This window comes from Capricornis sumatraensis, chromosome 12 (assembly GCF_032405125.1).
Source record: "Capricornis sumatraensis isolate serow.1 chromosome 12, serow.2, whole genome shotgun sequence".
Taxonomy (NCBI): domain Eukaryota; kingdom Metazoa; phylum Chordata; class Mammalia; order Artiodactyla; family Bovidae; genus Capricornis; species Capricornis sumatraensis.
Window position 1 is genome coordinate 53660164 of NC_091080.1, and position 19520 is coordinate 53679683.

Sequence of the window (19520 nt, forward strand, 5' to 3'; positions counted from 1 at the left end):
CTAATGGTTCATATCGCAAACAAATGCAAGGTTTTATTAGGTTGCTATTTTCTTCAGTCCATTCATTACTTGTTGTTATAAGTATAGATTCTAAAAGTCAGGGTAAACACTGATAATAGATGTCACTTTGGGTTCTTTTTCTTCATACTTATATTCAAGAATTTTATTCAGTTATATTCATGACATTGTTTTGAAAATTGTTTCTTGATATTTTAATTTTAACTTTACATTTCCCCTGGCTAGTTTATGAAACTTCATTTGCTTTATTCTTTTGGCAGGTGAGCATTTCTGGATGCATATATGTAGATACCCCATCCTTTCACCCCAGTTCACCCTCAGTTGTAAATGAAGCATCCTCAGATGGTTTCAGCAATTTTCCTTTAGTCAAGTATAACAGGCCAGAAGTGGAACCGTACTTCTTAGCAACAAATAGGAGTAAAATCCACTGTTATATTAGGACTCACTAAGTGTCTGCAGGTGGGAAATAACTCTGTGTTTGCTCTTGGCAAAGAGAACATCTGATGAGATATTTCTCCCATGAGATCAGGAACTCTGTGAAAGTACAAGTGTTTATCCTCTATCTTTCCTGATAATGAAGGAGATCTTTGAATCCTAAAATTAGATTATTTTTTCTTAAGATGCCTCTTTCTTTTTTCAGTATTGTTTTGAGAATAGATTTTGAGGTTCATATCCTTGCTGAAATCAGCAGAATCAAAATGTCTGAAGATGTCTTTTATTTTTTATTTTTTTTTTCTCCTTCCATAGCATGAGGAGTAGTTTGGCGAGACATAAATGAGTTGAAAACCTTTATGCATCAGAAGTTTGAAGAATGCTTTCATTATCTGTGGACAATGCATTGCTATTAAGAAGCCTGACAGCAATCTGGTCATCCTTCCTTTTCTGTGGATTTTGGTATTTTATTGCAGTTATTTCATTGTTATTCATACATGGCTATTGTTCTCATTAGCTTAAGTGTGTTATTTCCCTTTTTGGGAGATATGTAATTATTTCTTTATCTTTGATATTCTGCAATTTGATACAGATAGAGTGAATTTGCTCTTTTTTCATTCATTTTTCTGATTGCCCTCTGGACTACTCATTCTAGTGGTATGAAAAATTAAATAAATAAAAACCTCAATAAAATAGATTTGAGAGAACAGCAGGGGAAGCTCTCACACCTGGTAACAATAAAGTGAAGAAAGAGAAGTTCCCCAGTGGTGTCCAACTCTTTGTGACCCCGTGGACTGTAGCCCATCAGGCTCCTCCGTCCATGGGATTCTCCAGGCAAGAATAATGGAGTAGGTTGCCATTTCCTTCTCCAAGGGATCTTCCTGACCCAGGGATCGAACCCAGGTTTCCTGCATTGCAGGCAGATGCTTTAACCTCTGAGCCACCAGGGGAACCTCAAATATTTCTTTGAGCCACTTTTTTGGGGGGCTGTGGGGTGGCAAGAATACTGGAATGGTTTGCCATTCCCTTCTCCAGGAGATCTTCCCGACCCAGGGACTGAACCCAGGTCTCCCGCACTGTAGGCAGACGCTTTACTGTCTGAACTACCAGGGAAGTCAGTAGAGGAGCCCAACAGGAAGACAATCTCTTTCCTGGCAAGGATTCAGCCAATGAAAATTCAATTAGTAGTTTGATAAAAGAGAAAGCTCTGGTTTGGACTAAATACCAACTCAGTCCTACTAGGAACTCTAAAATTTACAATCCTAATAACAGTACATGCATTAAACAACTGGTCCACTGACAAATAAGAGTGTTTATGAATCAATATTGGTGGGAAAATTTTTAAAAGGTAACAAACTGTGCCTACCTCACTTGTTTCCTCTGTGCAACATACAACCTGGGGAAACCTGTATGTACTGCTCCCAAACTTTTAACTTTCCAATGGACCATTTGAGTTCTGGCAAATGAATTTCATACAACTTCCTCGGTCTTATGGATATAAATATATTTTAGTTGTAGTTTGCATGTGTTCACACTAGACTGAAACCTTCCCTTGCTTACAGACCTTCTTCTACTGTTAAAATCCTTTTTGAAAACATTATCCACACCTGGCAGAATGCCTCTCAAACTTCATAGAGAGGAAACCATTTTCCTGGCCAGGTACTTCTATAATTCTGCCCCATTTGGCTTGTTGTGCAACAATTTCGCTCTGCTTACCACCCTCAATCCTCTGATTAAGTCCAAAGCATTAACAATATTATGAAGGCTCAACTGGCAAGATTTGTAGAGACCCTCCAAACACCTTGACCAAGAGCATTGCTGTTGGTCCTTCTAAACTTCAGATTCACTCCTTTGGGAATTTATAAACTCTCACCCTGTGAGATAATCACAGGAAGTTTAATATACTTGCTTTCTATTTCTTTTAATCCACAACTGATAAAAGATACTCCCGTATTGCAAAAGCATAAATACTTCTATTAAAAATAACCATGTTCTGGTAAATAAATATTTTCACAGTGTGCTCAACATGAAGACATTAAGCATTACATCTTGCAACCTGGAGACTTTATTAATTAGAAAATACCAAACTCTCTTCATACTCTCTGGGCACTGCTAACTAACCCTTGTGCCAACAAATTTCAAGGAAAAGGTTCTTTGATTCATATGATACACCTAAAGAAAGTATTGAACACTGACTGGAACTGCACATTATCTGGTACCCTGAAAGTAAACAGTTTCTACAACTGAAGCAGAGAATATCTGAGGAGACAACTTCAAGCTATCAAGATGAAGCCTATCATAAATGTGTCTCCCAAACTTATGATGATGATGTAATGCTTCAGATGAGCTCCAATGATGATGATCTTGATAATATATGGACTTAAGACAGAAAGTGATTTCAACTCTTCTTTGTTACCTGAATGTGATCATAATAGTTTTCCAATCAGTGCACTTTCTTCTGACATAAGACAGTACACCTTGGAAAGTCCTTCCTGATGTTAGGGACAAAAAGTATCTGAAACTAGATGTGAGTCTTGACCAACACTGAATTTATTTATTTATTTATTTTTTTAATTAAAGGGGAAAATGTAAAAAAAAAAAAAAAAAAAGACAAATAGGAATTTCAATTAGCTAAAATTGGGACACCAGCAAGGGGAGCTCTCAGATTCTGAGACAGTAGCAGAAGGACTCCTCTTCTTTCCTGGCAAAGATCCAGAAAACAAAATGTCATGGACTCTTTACTATAATCCTCCCAACTTCCTTTTCCTCTCCATAAAAAAGTTCTCCTTCATTTGTTATGTGGGAACTTGCACATAGCTCACCATAGCAATTCTTTGTTGGCCCCAGTAAACCCATCTTTGTTAGAGAAATATCTGGTTATTTACTTCAGGTCAGCAGAGGCCATGTGTTATACTTTGGAGAAATTCTCTCAGATTATTTCTTATTTTCTCTCTCACTTTCTCAATATTTTTTATAAATTACCCTGAATAAAAATATCATACTGATTATTTCTTTGTCTCATCTGTTTTGCCATAATTTTAATTTATTTCCTCTTAGTGATTTTTAGAGATTACAATTTTATTTTTTCAAAATTCTATTTACTATTTCATTTCAACAAACATCTTAAATTAAAAAATATATATATACTTTTCCCTGTTTTAATATAACTGATTATTTCAAGACTGAATATCTTTGGTGACTAGCAAAGAATACCAAATACATTTGTGTTCCTTTTGCTTTTGGTATTTTGTTATTTTTTTAATTTTTTTGAGTTAAAACTGAACCATGTCTGTGTTTTCAGAGAAATTGCACAATATATATATTTCTCTCTCTCTTTTAATCCCTGAATTATTCCAGGAATTCTTGATGGTTTGTGAATCCGTAGCATCACTGACTCGAGGGACATGAGTCTGAGTGAACTCCGGGAATTGGTGATGGACAGGGAGGCTTGGCGTGCTCTGATTCATGGGGTCGCAAAGAGTCGGACACGACTGAGCTACTGAACTGAACTGAACTGAACTGAATATTAGGTAGTAAGTTCCTAGAGTCTATATACATAGATGGTTTTCATGCTAGGAAGGTTAAATGGGATACCAGCCTATAAAACAGATAATCCTTAAATGACAGAACATAGAGACTTTTGGTCCTGATTTATTAATTCAAATTGTATCATTTTAATATACCTAAATCATTGATATGAAAATAACAAACTTACCGCCATCAGCATTTTCCCTTTTCACTCAGTGAAATTAAGAAAGTCATATAAATTAACACGGAACTTTATCTATCTATCTAGTCAATTTCTTTACCTATTCATATACTTATTCATTTGTCTATATCTAAATCTATGTCTGTATTTCAAATCTGAAATACTTTATTGAATCCTTCCTCAAATTCTTTCTATAGAAATTTTCACAATCAAACATGCTAACAGTTTCAGACACTCAGACACTAAACTGATATTTTTGTGTGCATGTCTTTTAATCTGTGTACATAAAATGAGAGAATGAGCCTTAATTAAAAATAAAATAAAATATATATATAAATATAATATGAGTATCATATTAGGTGTTAGTTCTAGAAGATATCATAGGTATTCATAGAACTCTTCAACTTCATCTTCAGCGTTAGTGGTTGGGACATAGACTTGGATTACTGTGATGCTAAATAGTTTGCCTTGGAAATAAAGTAAGATAATTCTGTCATTTCTGAGTTTGTGCCCAAATACTGCATCTTGGACACTTCTGATTATGAGGGCTACTCCGTTTCTTCTAAGAAATTCTTGCCCACCATAGTAGACATAATGGTCATCTGAATTAAAATTGCCCATTCTAGTCCATTTTAGGTCACTGATTCCTAAAATGTTGATGTTCATTCTTGCCATCTCCTGCTTGACTGTGCCCAGTTTACCTTGATTCATAGACCTAACATTCCAGGTTCCTATGCAATATTGTTTTTGCATCATTGGACTTTACTTTCACCACCAGACACATCCACACTGAGCAATGTTTCCACTTTAGCCCAGCCACTTCATTCTTTCCTGAGCTGTTTCTGTGCCCTTCCTTAGTAGCATTTTGGACAGCTACTGACCTAGGGGGTTCACCTTCCAGTGTCATATCTTTTTGACTTTTCTTTGTGTTCATGGGGTTCTTGAGTCAAGAATACTGAAGTGGTTTGCCACTCTCTTCTCCAGTGGGCCATGTTTTGTCATGCCCTGACTACCAGGGACATGTCCTTCAGCCACTGTTTGTAACTGCACAGACATGTCCTGCACCCTGGTTGTCCAAATGCTGGTCCTTCTTTAGCCCTTCGGCATGTAAACCTTCACTCGCCACTGGGTGTCAGACAGTGTGCCACATGGGTGCTGGCCAAAGGACCTGTGGATTTTCTGGGAAGGGGGTACAGGGAAGGCTGGAGTTGAGGTTGGAGGATGATCATGAACTGAGGGCTCCTTGGTCTCACTGTTGATGCTGGCTGTCCTGGGAACTTTCTGCCACCCACATGGCCCACCACTGGCCAATAACTGGCCATCATCTTTCCTCTTCTCTGGCTCTTCAGAGTTATTGTCCAGGTCTGGCAAACCCAGCTGCCCCAAGGTGGTGAGAAGTGCTTCATAGCCTCCTGCCCCACCACATTAGAAACTCAGAGCTCTGGTCACTACCCTGCTCCCACCATGGAACTCCACCAAACACCAAAAAGATGTCTTTTTTTCAGAGGAGACTGGAATGTATAAGTAAGAAGTCAAGAGATAACCTGGTAAATTTGGCCTTGGAGTACAAAATGAAGCAGGGCAAAGGCTAACATAGTTTTGTCAAGAGAACATACTGGCCATAGCAAATATCCTCTTCCACCAATGCAAGAAATGACTGTGGCTCAGATCATGAACCCCTTATTGCAAAATTCAGACTTAAATTGAAGAAAGTAGGGAAAACCACTAAGACATTGAGGTATGACTTAAATCACATCCCTATGATTATATAGTGGAGGTGTGAACAGATTCAAGGGAGTAGATTGGAGTGACTGAGCAACTGAAGAACTCTGGATGGAGGTTCATAATATTGCATGGTGACCAAAACCATATCCCAAGAAGAGTAAATGTAAAAAGGCAAAATGGTTGTCTAAGGAGCCCTTGCAAATAGCTGAGAAGAGAAGAGAAGTGAAAGGCAAAAAAGAAAGGGAAATATATTCCCATATGGATGCAGAGTTCTACAGAATAGGAAGGCGAAATAAGAATGCTTTCTTAAGTGAACAATGCAAAGAAATAGAAGAAAGCAATAGAATGATTAGACATCACTTCAAGAAAAGTGGCGATACCAAGAGAATATTTCATGTAAAGATGGGACAATAAAGGACAGAAACAATATGGACCTTAACAGAAGCAAAAGATCTTAAGAAGAGGAAGCAAGAATGCATGGAAGAACTGTAAAAAAAAAAAAAAAAAAATTAGTGATTGAGATAACCAAGATACTGTGGTCACTCACCTAGAGCTAGACCCCTGAGTGTGAAGTCAAGTGGGCCTTAGGAAGCATTACTATGAGCAAAGATAGTAGAAATAATGAAATTCCAGGTGAGGTGTTTCAAATCCTAAAAGCTGATACTGTGGAAGTGCTGCACTCAATATGCCAACAAATTTGGAAAACCCGGCAGTGGCCACAGGAATGGGAAAGGTCAGTTTTCATTCCAATCCCAAAGAAAAGCAATGCCAAAGAATTGTCAAACTACTTTACAATTGCACTCATTTCACATGCTAGCAATATTATCCTCAAAATCCTTCAAGTGAGGGATCAGTAGTACATGAGCCAAGAATTTCCAGATGTACAAACTGGATTTTAAAAAAAGGTAGAGAAACAAGATCTAATTTCCAACATCCTCTGGATGATAGAAAACAAGATTATTGGGAAAAAAAAAATCTACTTCTCTTTCATTGACTACACTAAAGCCTTTACTATATGGATCACAACAAACAGTGGAAAATTCTTCAAGAAAATGTAATACCAGACCACCTCACCTGCCTCTTGAGAAACCTATATGCAGGTCAAGAAGCAACAGTTAGAACCAGACATGGAATAATGGACTGGTTCAAAATTTGGAATGGAGTAGGTCAAGGCTGCTTATTTAACTTATATTCAGAGTACATCATGCAATATGCTGGTCTGGATGACTCACAAGCTGTAATCAAGATTACCAGGAAAAATATCAACAGCCTCAGATATGTCACTTTAATGGCGGAAAATGAAGAGGAACTAAAGAGGCTCCTGATGAAGGTGAAGGAGGAGGCTGAAAAATCTGGCTTAAAACTCAACATTCAAAAAACAAAGATCATGGCATCATCACTTCAAGGAAAATAAATGGGGAAAAAGTGGAAATAGTGGCAGATTTTATTTTCTTGGGTACCAAAATCACTATGGATCGTGACTGTAGCCATGAACTTAAAAGACATTTGCTCCTTGAAAGAAAAGCTATGACAAACCTAAACAGTGTATTGAAAAGCAGAGACATTACTTTGCCTACAAAAGTGATACTTATAGTTAAAGCTATGTTTTTTCCAATACAAATGTAGATATGAGAGTTGGACCATAAAGAAAGTTGAGCACTGAAGTTAATACTTTGAAACTTATGTGGCAAAGACTCTTGAGAGTCCCCTGGACAAAAACAAAATCAAACCAGTCAATCTAAAAGGAAATCAACCCTGAATATTCATTGGAAGGACTGATGTTGAAGCTGAAACTCCAATACTTTGGCCACCTGATGTGAAGAACCAACTCATTGGAAACGACCCTGATGCTAGGAAAGATTGAAGGCAGGAGGAGAAGGGGGTAACAGAGGGCAAGATGATTGGATGGCATGACTGACCCAACAGACATGAGTTGAGCAAGCTCTGGGAGATAGTGAAAGGCAGGGAAGCTTGGCACGCTGCAATACATAAGGTTGTTCAGAGTCAGACATGACTTAGCAATTGAAAAACAAAAATACTTGTTATTATTATTAACTTATTGGCAACAGCATGTTATATTAGGAAAAAATGACTTTGGAGCCAAAAAAATAACGAGTATAAATCTTCCTTACAAGGTGGGTGACATAGGGAAAACTAATTGGCCACTTGGTCCATAATTTTTTAAACCTTAAAACTGCAAAAATGTCTAAATTATAATGTAGTTGTGGTTTGCAAGGAGATCCAACAAGTCCATCCTAAAGGAAATCAGTCCTGAATAGTCATTGGAAGGACTGATGCTGAAATTGAAACTCCAATAATTTGGCCACCTCATGCGAAGAACTGACTCAGTGGAAAAGACCCTGATTCTGGGAAAGATTGAAGGCAGGAGGAGAAGGGGACAACAGAGGATGAGATGGTTGGATCGCATCAGCGATTCAATGGACATGAGTTTGAGTAAACTTTGGGAGTTGGCGATGGACAGGGAGGCCTGGCATGCTGCAGTCCATGGAGTCACAAAGAGTCGGACACGACTGAGCGACTGAACTGAACTGAACTGTGAGTATTTAATCAATTAGTAATTGTCGAGTACAGATTTAACTTTTTTTTTTACACTAACTCTGAATGGGAATATCCTTATTTTAAGAATGTACGCACATGCGATCAGCCATTTGAAGCAGCGTTGTCTACTATGATAGATGACAACAGTTTGAGTTACTTCTTATTCCTGATTAAAAAGCTAAAGTCAGTGACTCAGAGCTATCTCACAGATCTCTAGAATGAGTAGAAGCAACGATGCCAGTTGGGGTACCCAGTACCTTTCCTGGAAGCATTTTTGTCCTTATCAGACTTTCCAAGGGGTATCATTTTTCACTTGAATTAACAAGCCTGTCTCAATTTCAGCCATGTTCCAGGACATCTAATCACTTTCATAAGCTAAACATTATGTTTATTGGTTTTTCAGTTGTTGGTTTTCTTTGGTTTGTGTACAGCCTGAAGTTTCATGCATTATGTTTGTCCATTATGCATGTGTCCTTTTAGCTCTCAAGGGAGGCTAACTTCAACTTCTATGGGGAAGTCATTGTTCACCAACATAGCTGACAAAAGACCAACATCAGTGTTATTCTCATTGCTTTTAAAATGTTTTCCTGTGCTGATGGCTAGACCATATAAGACATTTGTAAAGTTTTAGTAGCAATTATGTTTTCAAAAGACTCCTTTTCTTATGGATTAGCCAGTTCTTTTTTTATTGTACCCACATAAAAACCATCTCTATTGTTGACATCTGCAGCAATGACAAAATAAAAGTATAATGAGAACACTGACAAAATGTTTCAAAATCAGAACTCTGAAGGTGAAATAAAAATATTAAATATTTGAAGAGATTTATTCAAGAAAAAATAAAAACAGCATAATCTACATAAGAATAATGAGCTCTATGGTTTTATTCCAAACACCTTTTCCCTAACTGTGCAGTAATCTTGAAAACCAAAAACCTCATGATCAAGGTAGTGATGAAATCTAAAAGCATATCAGCTAATGGAGGGCTCTGGACAGATTTTGGAGATTCCTCAGAAGTCTCATTCTTAGGAAATTGCTATTATTCTGATGGGTCTGGTAGTTCTATGGAAACCTACACTTGCAAGAGTTTCTTGTTTTACCTGATTAAGGCTTCTTCTTACTGAGAATGTTCCAGAATGTGTGTCAAGAAAAAAAAAAAAAAATCAATGTCAATTACTTAATGTCAGTGCAGCCTGAGGTGGTGAAAACAGTTAAAGCAAACAAGAAGCTGAAAAAAAAAAAAAAAAAAAACCCCACAACAACAACAACAACAGAAGAACTGGGGAAAGGATGTCCATGGAGAAATTTGAAAAGATTGACATATTCCTGGTACTCTTAAAGGTCATGTGCACATGCACAGGTAAAATCTGTGAAGGTAATAAGTTTTTATCTCTATCTGACTTTGAGGATTTGTGTAAGCAGGAATGAAAGATAAGTCATGAAGAATTTAGCTCTTTCTAAAAATCTACTTATGATGTTTTAAACCTGATCATAAGCTATTACAAAGGCCTTACCTGGCAGGTCTCATAGGGGAAAGCTATTATCCCAACACCAATCTTGATGTAAAACCAAAGTACTGCAAACTTTCAAGAAAGTTGCAGTGAAGGACTCAGATTATCTAGCTGATCATGATCTTCACATATTTGCATTTCTCTCCCAACCACCTTTCATCCTAAGGTACCCATGTCTGAGTCTTGGCAAGAGGTCGTCTTCAGGCACTTCTACCAAGACGTTTATGAGGAAAGGAGAAAGAAAAATTTGATTTTGCTTAGGGGCTCAGTGTTCATGTTTGGGCAATCCTTCAACACTTCAGTGGTCAGTTTACAACTCTGCCTTATCAGGAGCTCAGCTGAGCTGGAAGATAGCTGGGTTCAAGAACCTGTAAGTAAGATGAACTCAAAACTAGGCACACATAGGCATATCACAAACTGTTAAAAGTCAAAGTGAGAATCTTATAAGTAGCAAAAGAGTAGCAACTTACCAGGCACAAGGGATTCTCAAAAAGATTAACAGTTCATTTCTCATCAAGGAAACCAGAAGACATGGTATGGCATATTCAAAGTGTTAACATAAAAAGACTATTAAGAATTTTATGTCCTTTAAAAATAAAGGAGAAATGATCATATATCAAAATTTTAAAAAATAAATAAACAGAACATAAAGGGAATTTGTTGCTAATAGATCTGCCCTGAAAGGGGTCCTTTGGGTCAGGTGTAGACATTTCTAGATAGCAACATAAATTCACAAGAAGAGTAAAGAACTCTATTAAGGTAATAACTGTATTTTTAATAATTTATAGCACCTTATTTTCTCCTGTCATTATAAAGACATATGCATAAAGTAATAATTTTAAAACTGTATTGAAATGGATGTATAATGTATAAATATGCAATTTGTATGAAAATAACAGATATGTGGCTATTAAACAGTCCTGCATGGACATCTAGGTTGTTTCCATGTCTTGGAAGTAAGCCAGAAAGAAAAACACCAATACAGTATACTAACACATATATATGGAATTTAGAAAGATGGTAATGATGACACTGTATGCAAGATAGCAAAAGAGTCACAGATGTGTAGTGCAGACTTTTGAACTCTGAGGGAGAGGGAGAGGGTGGGATGATTTGGGAGAATGGCATTGAAACATGTATACTATCATGTAAGAAACGAATTGCCAGTCTATGTTCGATGCAGGATGCAGGATGCAGGATGCTTGGGGCTGGTGCACGGGAATGATCCGGAAGAATGATGTGGGGTGGGAGGTGGGAGGGGGGTTCATGTTTGGGAGCTCATGTACACCCGTGGCGGATTCATGTCAATGTATGCCAAAACCAATACAGTATTGTAAAGTAAAATAAAGTAAAAATAAAAATTAAAAAAAAAAAACAGTCCTGTATAAGTCAGAGGGCTGAAATTATCCAATTTCAAATCTTATTACAAAGCTATAGTAATCAAGGCAGTGTGGTATTGGTGTCAGTATAGGCAGAGATATTAATAGAGTAGAACTGAGTGTCTATAAATAAATCTTCATATTTATGGCCAATAAATTTTTGATGATGCACCAAGATAACTCAATGGAAAAGAAATATTTTTTTTCAACAAAAAAACAGTGAAACAACATGAAAAAATGATTTTGAACTATTAGCTCACATCATATTAACAATAGATTATGTTCTTAAATTTAAGACCCAAAAGTATAAAATTTCTAAAGTATTAGCATAAATTTTATGATCATCAATTAGACAATATTTTTTCTTATACTCCACCAAAAGCAGAAGAAACAGAAGAAAAGAAAATAAATTTAACTTTAGTAAGTCAATAGTTTTTGTGCTTCAAAGGATCCTATCAAAAAGTTGAATTAGAACCCATAGAATGGGATGAAATATTTGTAGTATTATATCTGATAGAAAACTCACATATAGAATATAAAGTGAACGATAAAAGAAGAAATAACCTGAACAAAAGTTATACATATTTATCCAGAGAAGGTACAAATGGTCAATAAGCTCATGAACTATTTCTCAAAATTACTCAGTAGAGAAATTTTTATAAAATCATGAGATACATTGTGATCATTATAATAGAAAAAGAATAAACAGTAACAAATGTTGTCAAGGATATAGAAAAATTGGCACCCTCATATTTTGCTGAGGAGATGGAAAATGGGACAGCCATTCTGGAAAATAGCTTGGCAGTTCATCCAAAATTTAAAGATGGAGCTACCGTGTAATTCAACAACTTTTCTCATATGTACATATCCCACAGAATTTAACATACATATTCATACAAAAATACATACATGGATGTTCATTTTAGTTTTATTCATAATAACCGAAAAGTGGAAACAAATCAGAAAACCACACATTATATGATTCTATTTAAATGAATTATCTTGAGTTGGCAATTTCACCAGGACAGAAAATAGTTTAATTTTTGCTAAGGGGGCCAGGCAGATGGGACAATGGTGAGTGACTGCTATTGATTACAGGGTTTCTTTTTAGGATGATAAAAATATTTTGGAGTTTAATAGTGGTGATGACTACACACTCTGTGAATAGACTCAAAAATACTCAATTCTACACTTTAACACTTAATTTTATCTCAGTTGAAAACTAAACAAACAAAAACAAATCCTATGATATATTTAACATATAACACAAAGCATGGCATATAGAAAATCCATAATCAACAAAGCTATATTACTATTTTATCAATTTTTCCTAAAACTATTTATTTGCAAATAGTGTATTGTGAGAGTGACTTATTCAATTTTATACAAAATAAATGTTGTGGGAAAGAAGATATGATTTATAGAACTATGTGTTTCACAGATACAATGCTAAAATAAAAACTCAGCATGTTGAGGCAATTGTGGTCTTAATTAGCTTCATTTCCTAAAGAGATGCATTACTCCCTGATATTACAGACTTAACATGAATACAGTTTCATTTGCTATTTTATCCAGCAGAAGAATCAGTCTTCATTTACTGATATCTATGAAATGTTTTTGATATCTATGAATGTTTTGACATCTTCAACTTTAACAACCAAAGAACTCATGTGGCTTTCTAATATAATCATGTAAGGATTTTTTTCAAGCAAATCTAGGTGGGGGAAAGCTATATAGGTCAACTAAATTATTTTGCATTTTTATTTTATATTAAAATTTTACTTTAGCTTCTTGCCACTTGGAGTATAATATAAGATGCATGGGCAATATTGTAATCTCACTGCATATCACAAAGCAAGATATTTACCAACAATGGCAAATAAAATAAAAATCAGAAAACTGATCGAAGTGGAGGTAAATCAGAAGAACAAAAAGGTAAGTTGTTTTAATTCAGAGCTATTTTTAAAGTTTGTCTTAGATGATGGCAGATATGAATTATATTGTAGTGTTGAAGACCTTAAACTACCATTAATTTTTGTTTTTTAAATGCTCTATGATTTTGCTATCCTATAAAAGTCTGGATCAGTAAATTTGCAATTAGACCTCAATACCTTTCTAATGTATATTTCTAAATGTACTTAGCCAACTATCTGACATGTTTCAGGTCTTCAAAAAGTTACTAGGACTTTTTACAATCCACAGGATGAGAAACACAAACTCAGGATCTATATCATATTACTCTTTTTCAAATATTTGTTGAGGACTTTATAATTTACAAGTAATTTCACATTCATTATCATCATCCAATTTTAATCTAATTCATAACCTTGAATTGGTGGCAGATGAAGAAATGAAGGTTCATAGTTTAACTGTTGGCCCCAAATCAAGCCAATATCCCATGATAGATTGAAAACTCACACGTAGAACTTCTGAATCCAAATACAGTTCACCCCATTTCCAGGTTACTCCCTACTGGAGATCAGTTAAATCCTATTATATTGATTTCTAGTGCCTATATATGAGTCACTCTTTTCCTAAATCTGTTCTGCCTCTCCCCATGGGCTTTTCAAGATGGCAAAGATTAAATGCAAAGATTTGACTATTCACTAATGCTAGAGAAAACCACATTAATTGTTTTCTCAGTTCACATTAATTGTTAATTCTTCCACATTGTATTACTCTGGTCTTTCCATGATAGTTGTGCATTTTCTCTTCATAGTAGATGAATGTTACATGCTGTATGAGTACCAAATTTTGAAAACTGAGAATAACTTGAGGTCTACTCATCTAGGTATATTTTTTACAAGTCCTTGCTTTTATTTTATTTAAGAAAATGAAGTAAAATTAATACAGCACATTAGTTTCCTGTACAAATAATGATTCAATGTTTATATATTTTGCAGAATGATCACCACAGTAGTTCAGTTAACATCCACCTTGAGATGGTTGCAGTTTTTCCCCATGTGATGAGAACTTTCAAGATCCATTTTCCTACTACTTTCAAATATGCAATACAATATTATTAATTATAGTCACCATGCTGTACAGTATATCCACATGACTTACTCATTTTATAACTGGAAATTTCTAATGTTGAGTTGTGTCATCCATTTCACCCACTCTTGAAACACTGCCTCAGGCAACAACCAATCTTTGCTCTAAATCCATGATTTTTTTTTTTTTTTCAGATTCCACATGTAAGTGAGGCCATATGGTTATTTTTCTCCATCTAACTTATTTCACTAGGGATAATTCCCTCAAAGCCCATCCATGTTGTTGCAAATGGCAATATTTCATTATTCTTCATGGCTGAACAATATTTCATCATGGATATGTATCACATTTTCTTTTTCCATTCATCCATTGATGGAAACCAAAGATATTTCATCTTGGTATATTTAACATCACTCTTTTAACAGTTTAATGAACATTGATCAACACAGAAAAATGTCAAGAACCTATCCATCTATATATATGTTTATATATATATATATATATATATATATATATATCAACACATATATACATCAATATATATACATATATATGTTCCAAATTAGTTTACAGCTTACTTCAAGTTAATGATAATTGATCAAAATAATACTAAATTTGAACACACATTCTTACTTTCCCTGGTGGCTCAGACAGTAAAACGTCTGTCTATAATGCGGGAGACCTGAGTTCAATCCCTGGGTCGGGAAGATTCTCTGGAGAAGGAAATGGCAACCCACTCCAGTACTCTTGCCTAGAAAATCCCATGGATAGAGGAGCCTGGTGCAGGCTACTGTCCATGGGGTCGCAAAGAGATGGACATGGCTGAGCAACTTCACTTTCTTCCACTTTCTTACTTTCAATAAAATACTTTCCGAAAATGATATCAATAAAGAAGAATCTTACCTAGACCATGTCTATGTGTTGACATTGGTGGTAAAACAGTCCAAGTCTTGGTTTTGGGGTTGTAACATTCAACAGTGTTCAATGTCTTCAAGCCATCTCGACCTCCAATTACAAAGAGTTTGTCATCAATAACAGCCACACCAAACTGCAATCTCCTGCCATTCATCATCCCTGCCTGGATCCACAAATTTGTTCTGAGGTCATATTTCTCTATGGTTGTAGCTCCTGATAAAACATAAATTAAAGAGTCACTGTTCACTATAAATCCAAAAAATAATCTTTCCGAGACACTGCACAAATTGGGATATGAAAACATTCTTGTCACATTCACTTTTCTTGATGAAAAAGATGGCAAGAAAACAAAGGGAGTGTCAATTTAAGTAACTTATTTTCTCTTCTTGGCAGAGAAGACATTAATGATTAAAGTAGACACAAATGTTCAGCTTATTTGAATTATATAATGATCTCATGTTACACTACTGACTCAATGGAATCATTATTTAGCATGACAGTTCTGTACATTTTATAGCTTCCTTTTATCATTATTTGCTATAAAAAATGTAATATAAGCCTAGTCTAAAAAGGAAATATATTAAAGTCCTTTTAAATAACTAAGTTACACATGCTATCTGTATAATTTCTGAGAGTGAAGAGAGGTTAATTTAGCAAATTCTTTGCCAAATTGCTTTAAAAATTTGTCTTATGTCTTAAATAACAAAGGTTTTAAAATTCAGCTTTAAGATAACGCAAACAAATGTTAGCTGTGCTTTAAAAAAAAAAATCAAAAACCTTATTTTTAATAAAATGCATCCAGGGAATAACAATAGAATTTAGAGACATGAAATGATCTCCTATCCTTATCAAGTATGTTATAATCTAAATAAAATAGCTTATCTTTCCTAAAAGCTTTTTAATGTATAAGTTTGAGAAATGCAGTGAATCTGACTAGTAAGATTGAAATTGAAAGAGTAAGCTAAATCATTGGTGACATATATTTCAAGGGATCCAGTTAAACATTTCACATTAAAAATAACTACTTTGAGCTAATTTACAAATGTTTAAGTCAGTAAACTTGATCTTGCTTCAGTGTTTCATCATAATGTTTAGACTCATATTCATCAATGTTGCATCTTTAATGATTAAATATCCTTACATTAACAAGTCAATATTTTGTGTACTTTCACTTATGCACTAAAAATTATTTTATTTGTAATATATTACAAGTTTGCAAACTAGGGAAGACATTCTTCAGAGGTCTCATTTACTCATAGAACCTAATAAGGAATGAACTAAACAAATATAAACAACTTGGCAGGAAAAATTCTACTAATTGAAGTAAAAATGGTGTAATTTATGCTCAGTTTTTATTCAAAAGTGACAAAGCAGTAATAATATAAATACTGAGTTAGAATGAATTAAATTTGGCTTTCTGATGTTATTAAATACATGAGGAGCTGATTTTCATACTGCTAAATATGAAGTATTATAGTACTATTAACATTGTTAGAGTAAAAATGAACTTTAATATTCATGAAAGTCATTTGATACAGTTTGTTAACATAAAATATTATTGAAATAAATCTGCTTATTTTATGCTTAATGTAATTATTATGAAAGTGAAAGTCTCTCAGTTGTGTCTGACTCTTTGTGACCCCATGGACTATACAGTCCTTGGAATTCTCCAGGCCAGAATACTGGAGTGGGTAGCCTTTTCCCTTTTCCAGGGGATCTTTCTAGCCCAGGGATTGAACCTAGATCTCCTGCATTGTACGTGGATTCTTTATGTTTTATAATAAAATTTTATTCAAATACATAAAAATTGAAATCCCAAGGTGAACTAAAGTTTTAAACAATTTCAAGGTCATCTGAATTATCAAAGGTTAATAGCATGGGAATGCCATGAATGTCTCAAAACTGAGTGGTATGTTATATGCAAATGCCTCTCTCTTATGACTAACTCTTGACAAATCATGACAGAAGAAACAGTGTAACCTATTTGTAATTAATCCATTGCTAAGAAACCCATATTTTGCAGATCTAGGTACACAAGGAAATAAAGGTATGAACAACAATTTTCTTAATCTCCAAAACCTTGATCAAATTTTCTGCAGGGAATCTAAAGTATAGTCATCTTTCTAAGAGAAAAATCATTGAAAATATGTGAAGTCAATGGCCTCTGAACAACCAAAGATGATGCTATTCAAAGGGAAAATTGAGAACTTGATTTGAGATTCAAAGTCTCATTCAAGCAAACTAGGTTTGTCTTAAACCTCAACACATGGCAGGATTTTTAATTCTTACAGTGTTTTTTCTCTAGCTACAGTTTTCAAAGGTGATCTATATATTTTTATTCTAAAGTAAGTATTCAAAAGCAGAGACATTACTTTGCCAACAAGAGTCTGTCTAGTCAAGGTTATGGGTTTTACACTAGTCATGCATGGATGTGAGAGTTGAACTGTGAAGAAAGCTGTGCACCGAAGAATTGATGCTTTTGAACTGTGGTGTTGGAGAAGACTCTTGAAAGTCCCTTGGACTGCAAGGAGATCCATCCAGTTCATTCTAAAGGAGATCAGCCCTGGGATTTCTTTGGAAGGAATGATGCTAAAGCTGAAACTCCAGTACTTTGGCCACCTCATGCGAAGTGTTGACTCAATGGAAAAGACCCTGATGCTGGGAGGGATTGGAGGCAGGAGCAGAAGGGGACAACAGAGGATGAGATGGCTGGATGGCATCACGGACTCGATGGACGTGAGTCTGAGTGAACTCCGGGAGAAAGTGATGAACAGGGAGATCTGGCATGCTGCGATTCATGGGGTTGCAAAGAGTTGGACACGACTGAGCTACTGAATTGAACTGAACTAAACTCTGCATATAAGTTAAATAATCAAGGTGACAATATATAGCCTTGCCATACTCCCTTTCCTATTTGGAACCAGTCTGTTGTTACCTGTCCAGTTGTAACTTTTGCCTCCTGACCTGCATACAGATTTCTCAAGGGGCAGGTCAGGTGGTCTGGTATTCCCTTCTCTTTCAGAATTTTCCACAGTTTATTGTGATCCACATAGTCAAAGGCTTTGGCATAGTCAATAAAGCAGAAATAGATATTTTTCTGGAACTCTCTTGCTTTTTCCATGATCCAGCAGATGTTGGCAATTTGATCTCTGGTTCCTCTGCCTTTTCTAAAACCAGTTTGAACATCAGGAAGTTCACTGTTCACTGGCATTCTGCAATTCATGGGGTCGCAAATTCATGGGGACACGACTCAGCAACTGAACTGAACTTCATCAGAAATAGGAATGCATCCCTGTATTCATTATGTAAAATTTTAAAGTTGTTTAAATTTACTATGGCTATTGTAAAAAAATTATCTCAAATTAGCAGCCTAACAAACACACATTATCTCTTAGTTCTGAAGTTCAGGTGTTCAAATTAGATCTTGTGTTAAAATCAAGGTGTTGAGAGTTCTTTCTTTCAGGAGGTTCTAGTGAAGTGGTGCTTAGGTCTCACATCTTCTTTGTGACCTCTCCTTTGATCTTCAGGTCCTGCAACATAGTGTTTCTCTGACAATAATTCTTGTGAATATAATAGGCTCACCCCAATTTAATTTGAGTTAATGTAGAAAAATCTAAGGTCAGCTAATTAGCAACCTTAATTCCCTTCACAACCAGCCCCTTTCCTGCACTTGCTAGGTAAACTAACATACTTGTATCCTGAGGATTAGGTTTTAGACATCTGTACATACATACATAAATGTTAGTCACTCAGTTGTGTCTGACTCTGAGATTTCACAGACTGGAGCCTGCCAGGCTCCTCTGTCCATGGGACCCTCTAGGGAAGAATACTGGAGTGGATTGTTATTCCCTTCTCCAGAGGATCTTCCTGACCCAAGGATCAAATCCAGGTCTCCTGAATTGCAGGCAGATTCTTTACCATCTGAGGTATAAGGAAGTCCCATAGATATCTTTGGGAGGCATTATTTTCCTACCTCAGAAACCAAAGTCTATGTTCACTCTACTCTTCGGTTTTGATTAGTTAAAAAAAAAAAAAGAAAGAAATTTTAGTAATATAAAACAAGTATTTCTTGATTTGTAGAGTTTACTATAGGCTTCCTCGGTGGCTCAGATGGTAAAGTGTCTGCCTGCAATGCGGGAGACCCACGTTCAATTTCTGGGTCAGGAAGTTAGTAGTCAATAAATTATTTCCTCAGTTAGTCAGCATGTAATATAAATATTTTATCCAGTTTGTAATGGTCATGAAGTTAACAATATGCCTGTTCTTTTTAAATGAAAG

The 19520-nt window shown here is 35.5% G+C and overlaps 1 protein-coding gene across 2 annotated transcripts in view; it reads right to left on the reverse strand.

Moving 5' to 3' along the window:
- KLHL1 (kelch like family member 1) overlaps positions 1 to 19520 on the reverse strand; it is a 537560-nt gene that overhangs the window by 92920 nt on the left and 425120 nt on the right. For both annotated transcript variants that reach the window (XM_068984580.1, XM_068984579.1), the window contains one exon: positions 15231 to 15455. In XM_068984580.1, the coding sequence (XP_068840681.1) occupies positions 15231 to 15455 (225 nt within the window). The remainder of the gene's footprint in view (positions 1 to 15230; positions 15456 to 19520) is intronic.